General features: G+C 36.8%; 4 protein-coding genes and 1 pseudogene across 5 annotated transcripts; 3 read left to right on the top strand and 2 right to left on the bottom strand.

Annotated features, from left to right (window-relative positions):
• Window positions 1–407: 407 nt before the first annotated feature.
• LOC103949607 (disease resistance protein RPV1-like) lies at window positions 408–5,573 on the top strand. Its single transcript, XM_048569301.1, has 4 exons — window positions 408–925; window positions 2,461–3,571; window positions 3,680–3,904; window positions 4,042–5,573. The coding sequence occupies exons 1-4, from the start codon at window positions 423–425 to the stop codon at window positions 5,350–5,352; spliced, it is 3,150 nt and encodes a 1,049-aa protein (XP_048425258.1). The 5' UTR covers window positions 408–422; the 3' UTR covers window positions 5,353–5,573.
• A 386-nt stretch (window positions 5,574–5,959) lies between these two features.
• Window positions 5,960–7,833, top strand: LOC108865361 (annotated as a pseudogene).
• A 97-nt stretch (window positions 7,834–7,930) lies between these two features.
• Window positions 7,931–10,200, bottom strand: LOC103949510 (expansin-A20). The gene is made up of 3 exons (XM_009360624.3): window positions 9,745–10,200; window positions 8,721–9,039; window positions 7,931–8,505 (listed from the first exon to the last, which is right to left on the bottom strand). The coding sequence occupies exons 1-3, from the start codon at window positions 9,887–9,889 to the stop codon at window positions 8,202–8,204; spliced, it is 768 nt and encodes a 255-aa protein (XP_009358899.1). The 5' UTR covers window positions 9,890–10,200; the 3' UTR covers window positions 7,931–8,201.
• A 2,243-nt stretch (window positions 10,201–12,443) lies between these two features.
• Window positions 12,444–15,584, bottom strand: LOC103949606. Its single transcript, XM_048566025.1, has 2 exons — window positions 15,134–15,584; window positions 12,444–13,430 (listed from the first exon to the last, which is right to left on the bottom strand). The coding sequence occupies exons 1-2, from the start codon at window positions 15,472–15,474 to the stop codon at window positions 13,154–13,156; spliced, it is 618 nt and encodes a 205-aa protein (XP_048421982.1). The 5' UTR covers window positions 15,475–15,584; the 3' UTR covers window positions 12,444–13,153.
• Window positions 15,585–18,442: 2,858 nt separating this feature from the next.
• On the top strand, window positions 18,443–22,201 carry LOC103949509 (aminoacylase-1). 2 transcript variants are annotated; one of them, XM_009360621.3, is made up of 5 exons: window positions 18,443–19,151; window positions 19,584–19,846; window positions 20,509–20,646; window positions 21,413–21,661; window positions 21,803–22,201. In XM_009360621.3, the coding sequence occupies exons 1-5, from the start codon at window positions 18,575–18,577 to the stop codon at window positions 21,914–21,916; spliced, it is 1,341 nt and encodes a 446-aa protein (XP_009358896.2). In that variant the 5' UTR covers window positions 18,443–18,574; the 3' UTR covers window positions 21,917–22,201. The 2 variants fall into 2 exon arrangements, with proteins under 2 accessions (XP_009358896.2, XP_009358898.2); XM_009360623.3 differs by having other exon boundaries at window positions 18,449–19,151; window positions 21,422–21,661.
• The last annotated feature ends 1,871 nt before the right edge of the window (window positions 22,202–24,072 follow it).

Below are 24,072 nucleotides of genomic sequence, written 5' to 3'. Positions count from 1 at the left end.
GCTGCTGAATTTTTTAGTGTTTACTGTCAGAAAGTTACCAGGTAATTTCATGCCCTTGGAACTTTGTGCATCATCTTGGGGTCAACGACAGTTGCTATATATAGACACGCGCGAGCGCGTGCGTGCATGCGTGCGTATGGTCTGTTTACTGTCTACTGGGTAATTTCATGCGTTTGTGTGTGAGTATGGTCTGTTTACTGTCTACCGGGTAATGTCATGCCTTTGAAACTTTGTGCATATCATCTTGTGGTCAACGATAGTTGCTATATATATATATATATATATATATATATGCGTGTGTGTGTATGGTCTGATTTAGTCATATATATATATATACATATATATATATACATACGCGCGTGTGTGTGTATATGGTCTGATTCAGTCTCTGCAACCGCTCAATCTTGTGCTGCTACACTTTCATGGCTTCTTCTTCTTCTTCTTTGTGTTCTGATGCTACCATCTCCCCTCAAGAAAAACATGATGTGTTTCTGAGTTTCAGAGGCGAGGACACCCGCAATAACTTTACTAGCCATCTTTATGCCGCTTTGTGCGGGAAAAAAATCGAAGCTTACAAAGATTACCAGCTCGAGAGAGGAGGAAAAATTGCACCTGCCCTTGTTGAGGCAATTGAAAAATCAAAGCTTTCGGTAATCATTTTCTCAAAAAACTATGCTTCTTCCACTTGGTGTCTCGATGAACTTGCTCATATCTTGCGATGCAAGGAAAGTAAGGGGCAGGTTGTTATACCCATTTTTTACGACATCGATCCAACAGATGTGCGAAAGCAGCAGGGGACTTATGCAGATGCATTTGCTCAACTCGAACAACGTTTCAAGGACAGTTTGGACAAGGTGCACAAGTGGAGGGATGCTTTGAGAGAAGCAGCCAGAATATCTGGGTTTGATAATTCAAACAAAGCCGGGTAAGCAACTAACTCTAAAGCTTGTATTAAAATTTAGGTAAAATTAGTGTTCCATCCCTTGCTACTAATGTTTATAGATAGAAGTCTTATTAGTTTTCAAATTTTGATTGAAATCCCTATTAGTAATGTATTAGTGAATTTAAATGTCAGTTACATAAATTTTTTAGATAAAAATTAGTAGTTAGGATTTTAATACTCACACCTTTATTAAATACCTAATTAATTTTCAATTTAAATTATTTCCACAATAGAAAAAATAAGATTAAAATAATCTTGTACTCATTAATTTTTTATAAAATATTTTTCTCTTTTTAATTATACCCATTCATATAATTTTTCGATTAAAAAATGAATCCATTCATATAATTTTTTCAATATTTAATCTTAAATCTATTTTTTGCTACTAATCTAAAACCAGATTAATGAAACCTTTTTGTCAACCAAAAGAAAGTGAAAAGACATTTTTATCTTTTATCACAATAAAAAAAGTTAAGGACAATAATGTAATTTCATAAAACAAAATTTTTGTTAATTTTTTTAAACCTCACCTACATGTAAGTTTATCATTTTTAATTTAACAAATAAAAAATAAAAAACAACCTCCCTCCCTCCCTCTTCACTCCACGTTTGCTCTCACTCTCTTCCTCTCTCCTTCAATTTTAATAACTAAAGTAAAAAAATTCATACACTTTGTGTGTGGGCATATACTAGTGTTCATTGACAGAGGTATTACTAGTTTTCAAATTTTGATCGAAATCCCTATTATTAATGTATTAGTGAATTTAAATGTCAATTACATATTTTTTTAAAATAAAAATTAGTAATTTATTTATTGTTTTAATACTCACACCTTTATTAAATGCCTAATTAATTTTTAATCCAAAACATTTCCACAATAATAAAAAAAAAAGATTAAAATAATCTTGTACACATTAATTTTTTATAAAAATATTTTTCATTTTTCAATCTTAAATGTACCCATTCATATAATTTATTCAATTTTAATCTTAAATGTACCATTCTTAAATATACCAAAGTAAAATGTATTATTTGTTAATATAAAATGTACCATTTTTTATATAAAATAGTACGTTCAAATTTTTTTTTTCTAATTCATTTTTAAACGTATATGGGTATATTCTTTTTCATTCATTTGAGAATATGTCCATGTCAAGCTTAATGTACCCATGTTTGGATACAACAATTTTTAGTTAATTTTGATGAGTGTAAGTTGTAACCATGTTTATATATATGTACAATATATTGGAGAGTATAATTTAAAATCTCATTAATATAAACAACTACAACTACAAAATTCAAATTGTAATTTAAAAAATATAATAACCTATATAGGGACCGCATCCAAAATCTTTAAAAAAATATAATAACCTACATACGGACTTTATAAAAAAACTAAAAACCAACCTAGGGACTGCATACAAAGTCTTCCTAAAATTTATATGTGATCATTTGATTCATGATAATATCAGTTCAAGTATAAGTACTAATTAACTATCGGTTATCCTCGTAATGATATATGCCAGGCCAGAGTCTGATTTAGTTCAGAAAGTTGTCAAAGATATTTTGACCAAATTGAATCGCGAAGCATCAAGTGATTTAACGGGCTTCGTTGGAATTGAAAGCCGCATCGAGGAAATTGAATCATTATTATGCATTGATTCACTCGACGTTTGCAGTGTAGGTATTTGGGGCATGGGTGGTATTGGCAAGACCGCCCTTGCTGATGCCATATTTCATCGACTCTCATCTAAATTCGAAGTTGCTTGTTTTGTTGCAAATGTCAGGATGAAATCAGAGGAAAAAGATGGACTAATTCACTTGCGAAATACACTTCTTCGTAAGATATCAGACGATAAGAATCTAGATATCGAGACTCCATCTATTGGATCAACTTTTCTACGAGAAAGGCTCAGCCGCACAAAGGTCCTCATTGTTCTTGATGATGTGAGCGACTCAATCCAAATAGAAGTTCTAGCTGGATATCATGCTCGATATGGTCCCGGAAGTAGAATCATTATAACAACTAGAGATAGGAGCCTGCTTAAGAAAATTGTTGAAGATGATAAGATATACAGAGTTAACGCGTTTAAACGCGAGGAAGCTCTTCACCTCTTTCATTTGAATACTTTCAAAAATAACACTCCTAGAACAGATTATACAGAGTTGGTAGAAAAGGTGGTAGATTATGCCGGAGGCAATCCGTTGGCTCTTAAAATTTTGGGTTCGTCATTCGTTTGCTGTGAGAGCAAAGAAGCTTGTCTGGATGAATTGATCACATATAAAAAATTCCTAAGCAAAAACATTCAGAAAGTGTTGAAACTAAGTTACGATGGATTAGGAGAAAACGAGAAGGAGATATTTCTTGATATAGCATGTTTTGGTAAATTGGAAACTATGTACATTGTAAAAAGGATGTCTGAGGCTAGTGGTTCCCGTGCAATGGGAATTAGAGTTCTCAGCAATAAGTCTCTCATATCGATTTCAGACAGCATGCTCATAGAGATGCATGTTCTGCAACAAGAGATGGGGAGGGAAATTGTCTGCGAACAATGCATTGAAGAGCCCGGGAAAAGGAGTAGGTTGTTCACTGCGGAAGATGTCTATCATGTACTGAAAAATAATACGGTAAGAGCCATAATCATTTGCTTTCTTTTTGGTGGAATTCATTCACTCTCTTAAGAAAAATAATGAACTTTCTGTGAATAGATACCAAGGTAAAACGCATTTGTTATAAATCGTGCACACTTCGAAAAGATGTATAACCTAAGATTGCTCATTGTTGATAATTCTAGCTTTGACAATGACTGGGAAAATTTAAGCGTTTCTCTTCCCAATTCTCTTAGTTATCTTTGTTGGGTGAAATATCCTTTGAAATCTTTGCCATCAAAATTTTCTCCAGAAAATCTCGTCGAGTTTCAAATGTCCTACAGCAATTTGGAGTCTTGGAGTGAAGCCAAGGTATATACACGTCAACATATAAAATTATAAATATATATATGTAGATATGTGCTTATTTTAGTTATTGTAGAAACTGTGATGCGGAAAGTTACAGGGTTAGTTGTTAATGCTTGCCATTTCTCCTTAATTTGTTACAGAAGCTTGGAAACTTAAAGGTGATGGATCTTAGTTACTCCATACATCTGACTGAAGTTCCAGATCTCTCTCAAAGTATGAAAATCGAGCATATAAATCTTATGGGATGTACAAGTTTGGTTGAAATTCCTTCGTATTTTCAGTATCTGGACAAGCTTACTGATCTTAACCTGGGACACTGTTCGAATCTCAAATATCTTCCGGAGATGCCAGGAAATATCGAATTCTTAGATTTAAGGAGAACCATGATAGAGGAATTGCCTTCGTCAGTTTGGTCTAACGAAAAAATTTCTTCGTTGCATATTCAATGGTGTGAAAACCTTAAGAATCTTCCAAGGGGCAGTTGTGAGTTGAAGTTACAGGATTTGCGTTTATGGGGCTGCTCGTCTCTCGGCAAGTTTTGGGAGCTTCCTCGGAATATGACAGAGTTAGAGTTGACAGAGACAGCAATAGAAGAACTGCCCTCATCTATTGAGCATCTCTCTTGTCTCCAGAAAATTGATCTGGAAAGTTGCAAAAGGCTCATTCATCTCCCAACGAGCATTTGTAAGTTGAATTCTCTTGAGAGACTTAACCTCACCAGTTGCTCAAAATTTGAATACTTCCCAGAAATATTGGAGCCTATGGAGCACCTTAACTTTCTCTGTTTATCAAAAACCATGATTAAAGAGCTACCCTTGTCGATTAAAAATCTAATTGGGCTTCAGACATTACAGCTCTACCAGTGCAGAAACCTTAAGTCTGTCCCGAATAGCATCTACAACTTAAACTCACTTCAAACTCTCACGTTTGGTGGTTGTTTGAAGCTTAAAATGTTGCCTCCCTTCTCGGTAGGTTTGCGCTCTTTGGAAGAACTGAACCTCAGTTACTGCGGTATATTAGAAATCCCTGATCACCTCGTTTGCTTAACCTCGTTACGAGATTTGGACCTAAGTGGAACCATGATCCGGAGCATACCTGCAAGCATCAAACAAGCTTCTCAGCTGTCTGTCCTACGCTTAACCAACTGCAAGAGGCTGCAATCTTTACCAGAGCTCCCAGGGGTACTAATTCATGAAAGGCAAGGCAGCTCGCCTCAGAATGCAGCACCGACATTAAGGTCTTCGCTCACACAATTGTGCTACGATGAATATGAATTTTTCCAACGCCATCACGAGCAACTTGGTTTCTGTAATTGCCGAGGAGTTTGTGATGCGTTTGTTGCAAGTGGAAGCAAGATTGTTGGCTCTTATATAAGGCACAAGTGGAACAAGTTCCTCATACATGCAAAAGGGAAAGCAAGAAGCTGCTTTATTCACCTGTTTACAAGGTAGAAGTACTATTTCATCTGGATTCATTTGTTTGTTGAGAAAAGCACGGTGTGGAATACAAAAGCACAAACTTGATCTTACAAAAAGCTGCTTCTTTTAAGCTTTGATTCTCTGTTTAGTCTATGAAATCTTTGTAATTCTGTTTCTGTTTTATATCTGTTGTTTTTAAATTTGTATCAATGGCTTGTCTTGGTTCTCTACGTAGTTTTGTAGTTATAGTCAAGGTTGAATGTTGAGATTTGAAGTCGAGAGTGTGAAATTGGAGAATGAAATTCTTCGAAGGACATGTTTATTTGTAAGGAAGGATTTGCAAGAAATTGATATTATTCTCATTTTTTTCTCACACCGAGTTATTGCTTTTGCGTTCCAAATGGACGTGCAGCACCAATTCTTATGCTACTTGTAACCCATTTGTTGCTAACGACCTTCCTTCAACCGTAAATATGCGGATAGTTATGTCAAGTCATCCATCCGTTACAGACATACTTAAAAGAGACCTTTTACATTGGAATCCATCAAAATGAACCCGTGTGAATCCCAAATGCAGAAAGTCCCGTTGTCTGTTAACACAGACAAATAACAAGGCACAGTACTTGTTTAAAAGTGATCAATAAACTCGACCCCTCTGGCTCTCTCCCTCTTCACCTCTCTCCCCAAAAGCCTAACCCTCTCCACAGATCCTCACCCTGCATCTGTGCAACCCTCAAATTCCAAGAGATTGAAATCCACCTTTACAATGAGAGACAGAAGCAACAACCCGAGGCCATTGCAGAAGGGGAGGTTCCTCAGCATCTAAGCCATCCAGACCGTGCAGGCGTTGGAGAGAGCCCAGAAAACCAGAGCTTTTCAAACCATGTTTTCGACCCCGAGTTCTGGCGGTGGCTGAAGCTCAATATGATGGCCGTCCTCCGCAACCTCCTCCGCCATGACAAATGCTTCTTGGCTCTCAAGGTTTGCTTTTGAAGTCTTACTTGCAGTTCAGTTTTGTTTTCAGTTTGTTTTTCCATAAACTTAATTTGAATGTTGAATTGGGTAATCTTCAATTCTAATCCCATTTATATAAGAATTCCAATAAGCCAGTCTGGCTCTATACAACATGTCGACATGATGCGTTGAGAGAACCTCAGTTCTCCCCAAATTCTTCAACTTTGATCCTATTTAATATATATCAACATGGTTGATTGTTTTAATATGTAGAATCATCATTTAGAGCTTAGACTTTATGTTTCTAGCCCTGGTTAACTGCTTCATTTTACGTTTTAAGACTAAAGTTTAATACTTTACAACGTAACACTGCAGCTCTAAAGAACCATTCTATAACCTAGATAATCAACAATGTCAATAAATTTGATAGGACTTACTGTTATATCATTGCTTCGTCATTTGATAGGAGTTACTGTTATATCATTGCTTCGTTGTTTGATACAGGTCTTCGAAGACGTTCATAAGGAACATTGCTACAGGCCACAGGTTTCACTGTATTCCGATGTGATTAAATTAATTGCTAGCAATGGATTGTTTGAACAAGTTGAACTTCTATGCTTGTACTTGAAAAAGGAAACTAATTTACAGCCTGAAACTAATTTACATTGATAAGTTTTAACCTCCCTAAACCTGCGTTCGAGTGTCATTGCTTGATGAAAGAGGCGGGGTGTGAACTCGATAGTCATCCTTTAGAATACTCATTAATGGTCTAGAGTCGATGGGAGAGACAGGTCGTTCGGGTATTGTAAGGCAGGATGCTTAAAAGATTTATGGGGACTCTCTGGGGTTTGTAAAGGAGAATAAAGAAATGACAGTGAACCATCAGTGACTGTTGGATAGATCATATGATGTCTTCGGTCAGGAAATATGTAAGAAACTCTAGTTGCATTTCATGTGATTACCGTTGAGATCAAGTTAGTTCCTTGTAGGACTTTGTTTGGAGAAGCAAGCAATTACCTGCATGTTTTCACTCATTTTTCACTCTGAGTTTCAGTAGTACAGAATAACATATACCTTGGAACATAAGCATTCCAAAACTCATTTTTTCTCCCTACTTTTCAGTTTTATGATCGGTATAATGGATTGCTTTAGCACTTCTTAGTAAATAGTTTGCATACTGACATGGTGCTATTGCATTAGTTGCCTATGTCGGGGTGTTCGCATATTAAAGTAAGTACTTTCCCGAGCAAGAACATAAGACTTATGCTGCACAGTTGGTTAGCTGGACGGATTTAATGACAGTAGAACAGAAAGTGCTAGACAAACTAGAAATAAGGGTGCAACAGCAGAAGCTCGAACTGAAATTTAGAGAACTGCAAGATAATTCAAGCGTATAGAAATTTGAAGACCATGGCTAATGCAACGGAAGTGCCTGCTATTACTAATGTCTGTAAGTGTTTGCATTGTGTAAGTCACTCAAGCTTCAGTACATATGAATGACTTAATTTTCTCTGAATTCCTCTGTTATCTCTAATATTTCTCAACCCGTCTCATATTTCCTTTCGTTTTACTTTTACTGCTTATTTTCCTTCCCTTTCTAATACTCTGCATTTTCACATGTTAATTGGTAATCCATCTCTGAAAACAACTAAAAAAATAAAGCAAATATAACCACTAAAGTCGGATTATACCGAAGAATCGAGGGGCATAACTTTACTTTTAAATAATTACATGTTCCATCAAGTACTACACTTTCTACGCATCATATCCTTAAAGACAAAACTGGGACCTCGTATTCCCATTTTTTCAACTTTCTCCTACAATTTTCCCTTCTTCTTTTTGACCACAAACCTAAACTTTATATAGGAAAGCAGAAAAAACTGAAGTGACAAAGGGACACATGACCATGAGTTGATCTATGTTCTGTTTCAGAACTGTTTCCCTTCAAATGTCTGGCCAAACTGCCAGTTTGCTGGAGCAACATTGTAAGATGTTAGTGTTCTTCCACTACTTACAGTTACCTCGAACGAAAGAGGCTGCCCTTTAAGATTGACATTGCTCTGCCAGTTCTGTCCCCAGTTCCTGGCCATCGGTATCCACCCGGTCCTTGAACCCTTCACTTTCACAGCAAGAACCTCCCCATCTGAACCTACATTGGTGATCAGGACTTGGTAGAAGTGAGAACTCCCACCCACCAGGAACCTTATCCCTCCAATTCTCTCACACTTCACCCTGCACACAAAAAGTCACAGAGCTTCTTGCTTAGTGCAAGATATCGCAATCAGAATCCAAGGAATAAAAGCGCCATTATCAGCACTCCAAAAAAGACATCTTGCACTGATCAAAGTACAATTTTTGCTTATGCTTTATAAGTGCAGTTGGATCATGGATGCCCTTTTTGGAGTACAAATAGCAATTCCTTGAAAAATTCTAACTTTCTCCATTACCTCCTATATTGAACTGGCACAATATCGGCTTTTTTCTTTGCAATTTCACCAAATGCTGCCTCAGACATCTCAAAGTGTTCATTGGGGAAATTGCACCAGCCACCATAATCTTTTGAGAGCCCGAAATTCGGAGGGCAGAAATCTGTAGCAGTGAGAATAACAGAGGGGCTCCCTTGCAGGCACCACAAGATGTGGTCAACACATCTCAGTTCGTAACAAGCGCCGCAGGTACTCCCTTTGTTGAACAAAATGCCACTCAGCCCAGCACTGTGCTTCCCATAGCTGATCCTGTGAAGGTCACCATAACCACACGCACCTTCTGCAACAAATAAAAAAAAAAAGACATTGAAAAACTCTAAATCCAGAGAGAAACAAAAACTTACCTATAACTGGGATGCCAGTGTGGCGATTTCACAAGTCAATCAAGCACTGCAGAAAGTTAGTTTACACGAAATTTGTGTTATTGGCCAGGGATAATGTACTGGCATCCCGGTTGCAGGGACATTCTTCTCAGAAACATGTAGTATTATTCAATCAAAAACGTGTAAAGTTTGCAACTTTTTTGCCCCAGAAGCATAGTTCCGTTGCCGAGCGGGCACCTCGGCAAGTTTGAAAGTACTTAGATTAATTTACATTTCAATAACGCCCAATAAAAACAGTTTTCAGGTAAGCTCAAGCAATTTCACGAAGCAGTTTTCAGGTGTCTTATGCAGTCTAAAACTCGAAAAGTTTACAACCTTTTTGCTCCAGAAGCAAGAAGAGTACCAGTAATGATGCAAAAGACCTTGAAAGACTGCAAATACGGAGAAAAACTTTCCTGTAACTCAACAATTAGGATGCCATTATAGCGGTATCTCAAGTCAATCAAGCAAGGTCATGTATTTGAACTTTCGGCACAACAGTGCTTGATTGATTTAGAATACCGCTACATCGACATCATTCTTCTAGTAAACATGGAGCAAAATTAATCAGTAAAACATTAGAAAAGATTGAAACTTTTTTGCAGCAGAAACAAGGAAAGTACCAGTAATGATGGACCCATCAGTTTCGTTGGAATATGTTGCAGTGGCCGTCTTCCATTCTTCTTCATCCTGGGCAGCAGCAATGCTGCCGCACAGTAAAACCCAGAAGAGAAATGCAGCTGCTTGAAGTTGAAGGGCTCCTCCCATTTGAGAAAACGAGACCTAATAATCTACGGGAAGCAATGGCTTGTACTTGAAATCAAATGGGTTGCTTTTACTTTTCATCTCCTTTTGATGCAACTGGATTGAAGAAGGACGAAGAAGCAACAAGAAAGCTTTCCTCTTTCTGGGGCGAAATGACCAGAATCTCCCTGCTGAGATAAAGGACAAATAGCAGCCTACAATGGCGTCCACAGTTCACATTGGGGGCACATTCTGCGAGGGAGAAAGATAGAGGGGTATGATGGTCAATGAGTCAATAGGGTTTTGGACCCTATTCCATGGAAAAGATGGAAGCTTTAGTTTACTTTCTTGTGCTTTTTAAGCGGGGAATTGAGACTCGAAAGGAAGCTTTGGCGCCAGCATTTGGCTCCTCACTCTTGGTGGCAGACACAGATACGGAAAGCATTGAAACAAATGTTTATAAAGGAAATTGTTATTAGTACTTTAAAATTTTCATTTCGCATTCTAAACTTTTTATAATTAGAAAGAAAAATACATTTATAAGGAGTGTAGAATGAGATTTTTGAAGTACTAATAATAGTTTCCTTTATAAAAATGAAAAACAAATTCCAAAGATTCTTTTAATTTGTTTTTCAAAATCAGATGAAAGGTCTATGAGAACAATTTATGTGAAACGTGTTTACATCAATATTGGTTTCTAAAGCAATATGTATAGAAATTTGTATTTGACACTGTACTATTAGATGTGTATATATAAACTTATACACGACACTATATTGCGGGTGGGCGTGGGTTGAGTCAGATTCATTTTTGGTGGATCCAAAATTTTTATTTTTGATGAGTCCAAGCCAATTCAGGTTTATGCATTTTTATTAGTGAAAACGGCTCATTTGGATCCATTTGATACAATATGATTCTTATGAGTCCAATGTTTTCGTTTTTAATCATATGTCACATAGCAAAACAACTACATGAAAAAATTTCTATGTGTTTCCTTTACGAACAAATTATGTCTAACATATCCAATACCAATAAATGTTCTAAAGAAACAAGTTTCATTGTTTTACTTCTTAGGGTTAAATAGATATAGAGTTATGGATTATGGGCTTCATTGTGCACCACTAATAAAAATGACAAGTATTAAGACAATCCTTAAACAGTCCGGGGCGAGCTACCTGCACATAAATATGGACTCAATTTTGGACTCGTTTTTACAACCGAACAATATAGCCTGGGTCCACGAGTCTAAAGACTCGTATGCCCATACCTACATTGTATTTAGACCAGTCAAACAGGTCGTGTTTGTTGTGTTCGTGTTATACTCGTTATCTTAACAGATCGTATAGTGTCAAACTCGTTGACACGCCCCAACCCAAATATCCAAATGACACTTGGATGACACATGATGGCCGACACTCGAAAGTGACGAAAGCCATGAATATATAAATATGCAAGAACATAAGGGAAACATGTATTCCAAAAGTCATACAACAAACAACAATCATAAGGAATATACAAACGCTAAAGAAACAATAATAATGTTCTGAAGTTAAACATGAACGAAACAGAATGTCCAACAATCACAAATCCAAAAAAAAAAAAATGGAAAAAGAAAAGTGCAAGAATATGTCTAGAGCATACCACTAAACGGAAGTACTAGTGAAAGGTAAGACATCAAGTTACACTTATTCATAAACATTGAAACAAGTATTTATAAAAATGAAAAACAAATTCCAAAGATTCTTTTAATTTGTTTTCCAAAATCAAATGAAGGGTTAGGATTCCTAAGAGTGAATTTATCCTTTATGTGATTTAATGATTCGAAAGAGAGAATTCATCCCTTAACGGTCATTTGATTCGGTAATAGTAATAAAGATAACGAATCCAACAATTGATCCATTTTTTAAAATTGTGTTTAATGGAGAACAATTTATGTGAAACGTGTTTACATCGACGTTGTGTTCTAAAATAATATGTATAGAGATTTATGCTTGACACTATATTATTAGATATGTATATACAGACTTATACATGACATTGTATTAGAGGGGGCGCAGGTTGAGTCGGGTTCATTTTTGGTGAATTCAGACTCGACTTGTTTATTTTGTAAACAAGTTTGAGCTGGTCCGAATTTATGTATTTTAATAGCAGAACCGGCTCATTTGGATTCGTTTAATATGATTGGATTCCTAAGGGTCAAACATTTTCGTTGTCAATCATATGTCATATAACAAAACAATCTCTATGTGTTTCCAATACAAAGGAATTACATCTAACAAAGCCAATACCAACAAATATTTTAAAAGAAGAAGTTTGATCCTTGTTTTACTTCTTAGGGTTAGATAGATTTAGGAGTTATGGATCATTGGCTTCACAACTGTAGACCATTAACAAAATAGCAAGTGTTAAGACAACTCTTAAGTGGTCCGGGCCAAGTTACTTACACATGTGAAACATGGACTCAATTTTGGACTCGTTTTTACACAAGTTGGCATAACATTGTGAAAGTTAGACTGATTTTTGTGCAAATATACTTTTTGCAAATCATGCAATTGTATATTATTTTAAACAAAAAATATACATATAACATCATATTATTAACACAAACGATCACGATGACAGTGAACTTATACCATAAAAATTGTTCTCCTTGACATGGCTTGAATTAGTCGCTAACTTGCTATTTCATCAAGCCGCCATGTGAAACCCACAAGACGATTGCCCTCTTTATCATGTTGCAGGCCTCATTCCGTAAGCCCGTTGCATTAAAGCCCACTTCTATATTCTCTAGGCTCCAATGGAGCTCAAACATTGAAAATGTGATTCTATGGACACCCGGGAACTGTCTAGACTCACAAGTATTGCTTATGACGAACAGAGAATTGTCTTTGAGTTGGTATCCAACGACTAACTCAGATACGATTCTTCGATCGCGAGACCCTCTTCCTCCCCATCTGGAGGAGAAATTTTCTATACATCGTTGCCGGATACAGCAGCTCCTCATTGTGAGTGAGACCCATGAATGTTGACCTCACCCGTTGAGAAGCTGTCACACGCGACAGTCCTAATAATCACTTCTTTATACCTAAACGCGACAGTCCTAATAATCACTTCTTTGGACCTAAACCCTTTAAAACCAAAGAAAAAACAAGCCGAAAATTGGGTGCACACAAAAAAGGAGCGACTAGGGAGCAAAACTTTTGGGTTTATAAAATGAATATCACTGTGAGGTTTTCTGCGTTTCCGTGTTTCCCAAGTTACAACCTTGATGTTGATGGAGTATGAGGCTCACACTATGATATCTTTCAACGGAACAATGCAGCTGACAGGGGTGTTGTTGCCTTTCTCCCGAATGACAATAGAATTGTCGCTGGTAACGGTACTGCCGCTGCTACCATTACTGGCAGTGCTGTTGCTGATGTTCTTATTAGTAGAGTGATACAGATTGAATGTTGCCTGATCTAGTGTTCCTTCTCTGTAAACAAACACACTGTCATCTTCTTCCATTTTGCGCCACTTCCGGTTTCTGTCGCTAATTCGATGGAGATCATGGAGCGGCATGCCTCTGCAATGTACAAGACAAGTAGAATCAAAACCTCAGTTTATACTTTTCAGATAAATATCTTATCTGGCACTTTATGACAATGAAATCGGCAAAAATGCAGGAATATAAAGCTGTTAAATACATCAATTGTAGACTTCGCGAAGATTAATTAAGTCCATAATCTGCAGTTTATTTCAGACATTATAATTAAATTATTGAATAAGAAAACAGTTTTGTAAACATATAAATCACATTATTTCTTATCTTATTTGTTATTTTTTATTAAGTTACATATATTATACGGAAGGAACTCATAACGCAAGTAATTAAGAACGTTTAAACCTACTCCAGAGTTCCTATGTTTAATTCCCCTTCCATAATATCATTTGTATAAAAAATGAGACATGTGCACACGACTACTTGATTACTATCAATATGATTATTAATCAAATAGACCGCAATTTTCGTACCCCTCTTTATTCACAACATTTCAAATCGAACATTTTATCATTTTTATTGGCAACCAAGGAAAACCATTTTGCACCATCTCAACCGAGCATACATTGCATCACGTCCTTCGTAGGATTGAAACAAATGAAACTCACATACGTATCAAAGGAGTGACGCAACACATGGTCATTCTAAAAACAGCATTACTTGATAAGATCAAACAAGTAGCTAAACACAACCCGTTGTTTGATATATCAATCTTATCATACCATAACTTCAATAAAATCATGTATAAGTTTCTAGTTATTTAAACATATATTTTTTATCAAGTGATGCTCACGGCTGGCCCTGAGAACTTGGGGCCTTAAGCGAGCTTTTGAAGTGGGATCCTAATATTCTCTGATCTCCGACCTTTTGTACATTGATATGTAAAATAATAATAATAATATTAATAATAAATAAATAAAAATAAATTGGCAAGATACATGAAAAAGTTTATTTCTACATCAAATATCATTAAAAATTAAGAAAAACTAACAAAAAGTCCAAAAAAACTTCTCTTTTAATGAAAAACCCTCTTTAAAGATATAGTGAATAGTATTTATAAATGTGATTTTTTGTTAAAAGTAAATAGTATCGAAAGTATTTTGTTAAACCTCTCTACAAATTAAAATGTATAAACACCACTTAAATACTACACGCCTTACATTTTTAGACAGAAATGTATAACTGAATTTACGTAATCCAGTTTTTCAACCAATTCATTTTCAATTGCCAATGATTTTATTTTCTGATATTTAAAAAAAAAAATTGGGGACCCTCCGATGTGAGAGCCTTAGGCGGGCCACTGCCTCGGCTACCCTTAGGCCGGCTTGGTGCTACTAAAACACAATCACAAATGAGTGTCTAGTTATATTCCAATTTCAATTATTAAACACGTGTCTATTTATGATTTATGATTTGTTTTTCAGCATCAGCTGCTTTTGAGAGAAGCATGGTTGTATATATTTTTTCAACAAATTTTTGGAGGACTTGGTCAAAAATTGCCCCCACATGTTTTTCGCCGCACAAAATTACAAAGAAGCCCAAATCCTATCTATCAACGTCACACACCCACAAACACTCGCAAACAAAAAAAACACTCATGCACTGCACAAACCCAGCAAAAATAAAATCAGCGAAAAACAAGGAAAAAATAAAATACAATTAATTTAATTAATTAATTAAAATAGAAAATCGGGAAGAGTAAACAAAAGAAACGGCACTTCACTCACCTTACATGGAAGAGATCGGAGATGTCGCTCATCCTGAGGTAAAAGTTAACGGCGTCAATAAACGCCCGGTACGTATAGATATGAAGCCCGTCGATTCTCGGGTACGGCAGCCTCGGCCTCGGTAGCGGCGCCTCCGCGGGGGGAGCCCACTTGCTCCGCCAACCTCCGGCTGAGGAGAACACGTACTCCTTCGTCGCCGCCGCCGACGACGACGGCGGAAGCCCCACGAAGCCGAGGGTCGCCATGATCGGCTCGAGCTCGTCGTGGGTCATGATGGGCTTGAAGGTGCGGGTGTACCAGAGCGCCAGCTTCCGCGTGCAGCCGCGCATGTAGTCCTCCATTTTTGGAAAAATCTGGGGAGGAAGGGAGGAGAGCTTGAAACGTAGGGATTGGGGAATTTGGGAAATGGGAGGAGTTTTGGAGGGGTTTGTGGTGTGTGGGTGTGTGGGTGTGTGGGTGTGGTGTGGTGGGAGAGTATTTGAAAGAGGGGTAGTAACTTGCCACTCAAGTTGGAGGAAATTACGGAACGACGACTGAAGATGCAAGAGTGTCTTGAGGGTGTATCTGGGATTTTGAAGCGGTGCGGTCTGTTTTTTTTAATTTTTTTTAATGTTTTTGGTGCTCAGAAAAAGGTGGCTAAAGATTGGATTTTGTGTTGTGAGATATGGGATGTTATTTGTGAATGAATACGATAATTGATGGGAATTTTTTTTTTTGGTCAAAATAATTGATGGGGGTTGAAGTCTATAACTTTTTTGTAACTTTTTGGAGATTTTGTGCCGTAATGGATGGATGTCTATTTATGGTAAACGAATAGAAAGGTCCTTGATTTAGGAAATTGTCTGGTGGATATTGTCATACCATTCCATTGTATTGTGTTATTAACGTATTTTGTTGTTGACAGTTTTCCATGCCTGCACTAAGCATGTTGAAATAGATTATCAATACATTCGAGAATTGGTTGTTGCCAGTTTAGTTCAAGTGCAATATGTCTGCAGTTAGGATCAAATTGCTGATATACACACTAAAAGTATGTCCAAGAAAAGGTTTCTGTTTCTACATACCAAGCTTTCACTTGGAACCTTAAATTCTTCCCAGTTTGGCTTGAGGGGGTGTAAAGATGAAGATGTCAAATCATGACTATAGTTTGTTACTAGTTTGTTATAAGCTGTTATTATTTGGTTAGTTTGTTATGGGGATTTGTACATAGCCAAAGGCTATATATTAGGTGTGTAAAATTCATTTGGTAATTAATGAAAATATTCCTTTTACTTTTGCTGTGAGAAAACTGCTTTGAGAAGCCTTCATCTTCTATAGAAAATTGAACAATATTTGGCTACTTAAAGATAAGTAGGAACTCCTACTCAAAATTTCTCAAAATTGTTCGTTGTCAATTTATAGAACTTCATTTTTATAATCATAACCGTTCATATTATAAATCACCATATAAAGATCGTCTCTACAAAAAAATCAATTAAAACTAAGGTCATTTAGTCATCAAACTGTTTTAAAAAAAATGAACGGTATTGGTAAAAGCATTACAAACCGTCTATGTATTTGCTACAATAGATTGACTAAACGATCTTATTTTTAATTTATTTTTGTGCAGAGATGATATTTACAATGTAATTCATAGTATGAACGGTTCTGATCATAAGCACAAAGCACTGTGAATAAAATACTAAGGTTTGGTTTGGTACTGAGGTGATTCTGAAAAAAGCTGGCATAAAAAAAAGCTGAGAGCTGTTTTTGTGTTTGGTAAACATTCAGCTTTAGCTTTTTTTCACAGTTTTGGGTAAAAAAAACCAAAAACAAGAAGCTGCAAAACTCAGCTTTGAAAAATCGGTTTTTTTTCACATCTGTTTTACATAAAGTTTACCAAACACTATAATACTATTTTTTTTTTCAAAAGCACTTTTACAAAAAAGTTAACCAAACACTCAGCTGCTTTATTTCACAGCTGCTTATTTTCAAAGCACATCAATACCAAACCAACCCTAAGAGTTTTGAGTAGGAGTTCCTACTCATATTTAAATAGCGAGTATTGTTTTGGAAAAGAGAAATTTTATTTAAACTCATCTAACCTCTTTCTATACCCAACTTAAATTTTAAATGTTAATTATCCATTTTACCCTATTGCATAATTACTATTAAGTACAAAATGAAATTAATAATAAAAATTAAATTTATCAATAGACCCACATACTATAACTAACCCCTAACATCACTCTTTGTTTATTCTACGTTCATTCCGACTAAAACCCTAATAGCTCTGATAGAAAAAAACAAGATTTTCTATTCATGGATGGTGATTTTGAAGTTTTTAATTCTCTAACTAAGGTATGACTCGATTTTTGGATATTTTGTTTGTTTGCTTCTTCTTTGGATTAAATTTCATACTTTTTATATTATATTGTATTTGTTTTTCTATACCGTTTGTATGCGCTCCAAAACACCAGTGCAAGGACTTTTGATTAGTACTGCAAAGACATAAAACTTGATTCTTGGTGCAAATAAAGATTGCTCAACGTTAACCACGAACTAGCGGGTGGCATGTCTTGCACCTTTTTTATTCGAAATAGCTCCAATTTGTTTATTTGTTTATTTGTTTATTAACATAGCAGCAAAACATCTAGCCCTATGTCACTTCAAAGTTTCTTAAAAAGTACATGAAAATGCTCGATTTAAAAAGGACTGAATTGGAGCTTGCATAACATTCTCTTGGCAAATTCAAGTCTATGCAATGATCTCTTGGATCCTAAGTCCATGGATGGGTTGTGGTAATAGAAAGAAAAAAAGCAGCCATGAAAATGCTAATCCTATACGGCAGATGCAATTATAGGGGGCAAAGGACTTCTCTTTGAAGAAAAAAAACATTCAATTAGAGATGTTATTTTATAAAGAGAATGAGCGTAAAGATAATTTTACATTTTGAATTGGATTTGAGATGGTAGTTTATGTAATAAATTTGGGTTTAAAGAGATATTAATTCTTTAATTAAAAAAAATATATAGGTGAATAGAGTAAATTGAGTGTAGAAAGATGTTAGATAGGTTCAAATAAAATTTCCCGATAGAAAATTCTGATCTCTCTCACTTATTCACTCCGAGTCACTACGATGTGTAATGTCACTTGGTCAATCGACCTCCATCTTCGTTGATTTTTGTTTTAAATAAGAATGAATTGCCTTGTCTCTCTTAATTCACGGCAGGGGAGGGGATGCTCGAACTCGGTTCAAGCATCTTTACTATTTAACCCCCTTTGCTGCTTGGTTTTTGGTTGTTTGATGTCGCTTGCCCTGGTGTAGGCTTCTTTGTACTGGTGGGTATCTTTGCCCAGGAAATGTGATTCCTGTTTTCCAAAAAAAAAAAATAAATAAATAAATAAATTCACTCCGAGTCACTGAAACACACTAAACAAGAACAAAAGGAAAAAAAAAAAATGGAGCTTCGTCTCCATCTCTGCATAATCTCTCTGCTACTGCTCTCATCAAAATCAACGGCCATACAATCCGACGACGATCCGATAATCTCGCGGTTCCAACGATACCTCCGAATCAACACGGCCCACCCAAATCCCCAGTACCGTGAAGCAGCGGATTTCATTCTCTCCGAGGCCAAGTCACTCTCCCTTGAATCCCAGACTCTCGAGTTCGTCCCCGGTAAGCCGCTCGTCCTCCTCAAATGGCCCGGCTCCGATCCCTCCCTCCACTCCGTTCTTCTCAATTCCCACACCGACGTCGTTCCGGCCGAGCACGACAAGTGGGTACACCCCCCTTTCTCGGCCAACTTGGACTCAAACGGCGACGTTTACGCCAGGGGGTCCCAGGACATGAAGTGCGTCGGGATGCAGTACCTGGAGGCGATTCGACGGCTCAAGGCTTCTGGGTTTAAGCCCAAGAGGTCTGTTTATTTGTCGTTTGTTCCTGATGAGGAGATTGGGGGACACGACGGTGCCGTGAAGCTGGCTGAATCTGATGTTTTCAAGGGATTGAACGTCGGAATTGTGCTTGATGAAGGTGAGCTAATCAGACATTATGATTCTGCTCACTGTTACTAGTTCTTGTTAATTATTTGTTGTTTGCTTACTATTTGCTAGCCATGTTGTCATCTGGGTAATTGAAAATACTAGTGCTTTTTACGGTTTTTGTTATTGCTAGTGATTTTATCATCTGGGTAAATCAAAAGAGTAGTGCTTTTTAAGTTTTTGTTATTGGTTTGCTATTGGCTAGTGATGTTATTAGCTGGATAATTCCGCCTCCTAATCAGTATCTGGTATTGAGTTGGTAATTGCTAGCCTTTGTGTCATTTGGGCAACTGATTGCATTGGTGATTTCTAAGTTTTATTATTGGTTTGGTTAAGTGGGTGTTCTAGTGCTTTCGTTGTGTTGGTTTGCTGTTTTCTAATGATTTTGCTATTTGGTAAATGGGTGTGCTCGAAAAAAAAACAGGGTTGGCGTCGCCGACTGAGACTTACAGAGCATTTTATGCGGAGAGGCGTCCCATATGGCTGGTGATCAAGGCTACTGGGGCTCCTGGTCATGGGGCTAAGCTCTATGACAACACTGCCATGGAGAATCTCTTGAAAAGCATTGAGAGTGTGAGGCGGTTCCGGGCTGCGCAGTTTGATTTGGTAAAAGCGGGATTGAAGGCTGAAGGCGAGGTCATCTCTGTTAATATGGTGTTTCTGAAAGCTGGCACCCCGACTCCAACTGTAAGTTGAATCACCTTGGTGCTGGTTTCTTCATGACTTGATGCTGGCTTAAATGGAGTTCTTGGTTTAATAGAACTCTTTCTTCTCTTGGATTAACATAAGTTTCAGAACTTAAACTTAAACATCAGTAAGGAATATTCATGTTTAGAATTTAATGTTTGGAGGGACCTAAGGGAATTTTGTTACAATATGCAATACTGCATTGTTGATTCGCCTACGCATGAATGAAACTGGATGTTGTTGTTTGCTCCTTAATCAGCAGAATCACTTGTATGTGCTATTGAACTCATGCCTTCTCATAAATCTCACACTCATCTTCTGGGGCTATAGTGTAGGAAAGGATTTTCATTGGAATTCTTAAATAATATTTTTTTTTATAAAGAGAATTCTTAAACAATTGATTCATAGACACTTGCAACACATTTTAGCGGACGACATTACACTATCACTTCAGACATAAGCGTGTGATGAAATGTGCATGTATCACTTGATATTACAAGAGCAGAACGTAAAATGTTAAGCTTGATTTGGCAAGTGCCGAGATTCATTCTTGCAAAAGTTGGCAATGAAATTATCGTAACCTGGGATCATAATGTTCCTCACTTATGCAGTCATAATAACAACATTTCTGATGAAAAATGCTCTCCCTTTTTGTCTGCCAGGGTTTTGTCATGAATTTGCAGCCATCTGAAGCGGAAGCAGGCTTTGATATTAGGGTCCCACCAATTGCTGATCATGAGTCTTTGGAGAAACGGATAGCTGAAGAATGGGCCCCTACTTCACGCAACATGACATTTAGGGTAATTAGCACATTGATCTTATCTTATCAAGTACAAAATTATTGCATACTTTAAGAACTTAGAAGTTATATATGGTAAATCAGTATGAAAAACACTTCAATATAGTCTTTTAATAAATATTAAATACCGTAATAAATAGGCAGCACTAAGAAACCGATGTAGTGTTTACAATGGTTGCAGTGCACTAATGAGTGATCGTTTAACCTCCTGATCTTGCTTGATCAAATAATGGACACAAAGTTACAAACGTACCAGTGTAACAGTGGTGTAATGTCCTTGTGTTGTTGCTCCTCGCATTGCCAGGAAAAGTCATCAGTGGTCTTTACCTGGTATTCTGTGTTTTAACTATTTAAGATATGTTGTCCATTAAGTTTGTCCGAAGCTCTTAAAATGTTCAGGCTTTAGCCTAGGTGCATTGCGTCAGTGAGAAGTACGGACTACTATGATTACAGAAGACATAATATTTAAAATTTTCGGTCTGATCAGATCAGAAAATACATGTTTCCAATTCCCATTCAAAATGTTTTGAAAATGTATATCCATCCCAATTTCGGAATCGGAATTTGTTGATTTAAAAAATTTGGGAGTTGTATGACTCATCTATACCAAGATCAAAAAAAAAAAAAAAAAAAAAAAAAAAAAAAAAAACTTTTCCATGGCTTTATAGTTCTCCAGTTCCTAGCCAATTTTATTCGGATTTCGGAATTCGGTTTCGGATTTGAATCGAACGGAATATTTTGGAATATTTCTCTACTTATCTTTGTAGCATGGGCAGTTGAAGCAGAAGGTTTCGGTGCTTGATAAGTCGGGGAAGCCAATCCTTACAGCAACTGACAGTTCAAACCCCTGGTGGGCTCTTCTTGAAGATGCTGTCAAAAAAGCTAATGGGAAACTTGGTAAGCCAGAGATTTTTCCCGCTTCAACAGATGCTCACTACTTCCGGAATCTAGGCTTGCCAGCAATCGGATTCTCTCCAATGGCCAACACTCCCATTCTTCTTCATGACCACAATGAGGTGAGTAGCCAGCCTGATATTTTGTTTGTTCTGTTTACATGTGCATCCGTAAGTGTTTATGAACTTGTCTCTCTGTGGTTTTTATTTTGTAAGTTAGTCTGCAACCAATTAGTTTAACCATAAAAGATCATCCTCTTGCAGTTTCTGAACAAAGACGAATACTTGAAAGGAATTGATATTTATGAATCTATTATCAAGGCGTATGCATCTTATGTCGATCATGGGAAAATCGCGGGTTCCCGGGATGAGTTGTAAAATACCACAACGCGTATGGATCTTTACTTGTCTCATGAGACGATGCCTGGTGTTTTTGCATTTTTGTAATATAATGAGATGAGAAATGCTTTGATACTGGATGTAACAATAAGGCGGAAGGGAAGAAGTTTGCCTCACGATGCACAGGGCCTATTATTTACAATACTGGTTGATGTAACTTTTACCCTTTAGAAACATGGTTTTCGGAAAATGTATTGGTTGTATGATATTCCCAATTGGATAATGGTCCTGTTTCCCTTTATGCGGAATCTGATTGTCCCTCTACTTATGATTAATGTATCTGAACCGTGCAAACATTATAATCGGAACTTCATTTTCTGTATCATCAAATAAAGATGGTATGTGCTACAAGTCACTCAATTTGGAGATTTTCAAGCCGTTCATCTGCATCAAACAAGTATTATCCTTCCAAATTTACTATTGGTTAAATATGTTTTGGTACTATGTGGTTTGCTCCATCGGACATGTGTTTACCTGTACTTTTAATTTCACTAATTTAGTACGATTACCTTTCAAAATGTGCTCATTCAGGTGTAGTCGTTAGTGTGCCCGTCCACAAGCCCCCAGGTTCTATTTGTTATTGTATAGTGTTATCTACAGACTTATTTTACTTTTCACTCCTCTTATTTTCGGTCATCGGATCGAACCAATTGAAGAAGATTAGTAACAAAAATTAACAAGTGTTGTTATTATTGCTTCAAAAAAGTAATCTTCTACTCTTTTGTGGCAACAAAAATAACATAGACGTAATTACTATTTTGAAGTGCTAATAACAATATTAAAAAAAAAAAATTCTTAAAACTTAGATTAAGATATGTACAAAAGGTTACAGGGATGATGTGTTGTTGGTGTTGAGTGCGTGAGACATGTTACATGTCATTAGAGTGATTCTAGTTTTTGCATATCTCGTTCATTTTGTTTGTAAGTTTGAATTAAAATTTTGTTGTGCGTAGGCTTTTGTCACCAATGAGACGAGTAAACTAGGTTTATGTTTCGAAACCATAATATCTTTCCTAAATATCTTTTCCTAAAAATTTAAATATTATGGAATTCAATAATATATTGGAGGAAACTCAGAGTTTATTATTGGAAACGTTGAAGCTGATCAGATGCTGGGCAGCTTGCCCGAGAAACCATTGTTTTCAAGAAAAAGTCAAGTGGGACAGGTTGTTGGCAACATACGGAATCGAACCGATGAAGTTGTTGAAGCTGAGATCTAGTCGGTTGAACCGTTCCAACCGGGTCAACACAGTTAGAAACTCACTCGAGCATTGGTTCCTTGAGATAGAGGTTGTGGAGCAGAGTTAGGTTGGAGAAACAAGCAAAGATTGGATTGGAGAGTTTGTTAGACCGAAGTCTTAAAATCCATAATTGAGTTAACCGGCCGAGCGTGTTGTGCGGGACCTATCTTGTGAAATCCCGTTCTCGGATTTCATGATTTAATTAAGTATTTTGTATTTGTGTTCATAGTTACAACACATCTATATTTATGGAGTATAATTTTTTTGATAAGTTAAAAAGACGAAAATGCCCCTAATTGGCTAAACGGAATTATACGAGGACACACTTTATCCTTCCATGTTTCACTGTATTTCTTGGCATATTTGGATAGAACTCGATCCCATGAACGTGCAGGTGAAACTGTTTGTGAATCAGAATTATAATGAAGGAATTATAAACGAGCAAAGATAAGGGCAAAATGGTCATTGGACCATTAATTTCTAGAAGACTTTAACAGTGATCTGGTGTAGAAAAGCTACATGTGTGGCTGTGACTGGGGGAGGAGAGAAAGTAACCAACAAGGAGAGGAGGAAATGAGAGAAATGCGGGAAGTTAAGAAGCAGCAAACCCGAATCATTCCTCAGACCAAACTTGCCCATCGTGACTCGGTTCCAGACCTGTTTTCTGCACAGATTTTCCAAAGCGATTTTGTTGACTTTTTTGGCGAATCGTGACTATCCACCACCACCACCACTCAGCACGCCGACCTTACCTATTCCTTTCCCATCCAAACCCAACTACGTTTAACCCCAGTTCATGAAGAACTCCGAGGGCTTCTTGGTGTCGATTCATTGTTTCTGTGAGCCATATCATCGACCACCACCACCAAAATAATTCTCATGAACCTAAGAACA

Source organism: the organism of the source record quoted next, unplaced genomic scaffold, assembly GCF_019419815.1.
Source record: "Pyrus x bretschneideri cultivar Hongxiangsu unplaced genomic scaffold, Pyrus_bretschneideri_v1 Contig10, whole genome shotgun sequence".
NCBI lineage: Eukaryota > Viridiplantae > Streptophyta > Magnoliopsida > Rosales > Rosaceae > Pyrus > Pyrus x bretschneideri.
This window is presented reverse-complemented; position numbering and strand designations above follow the sequence as displayed.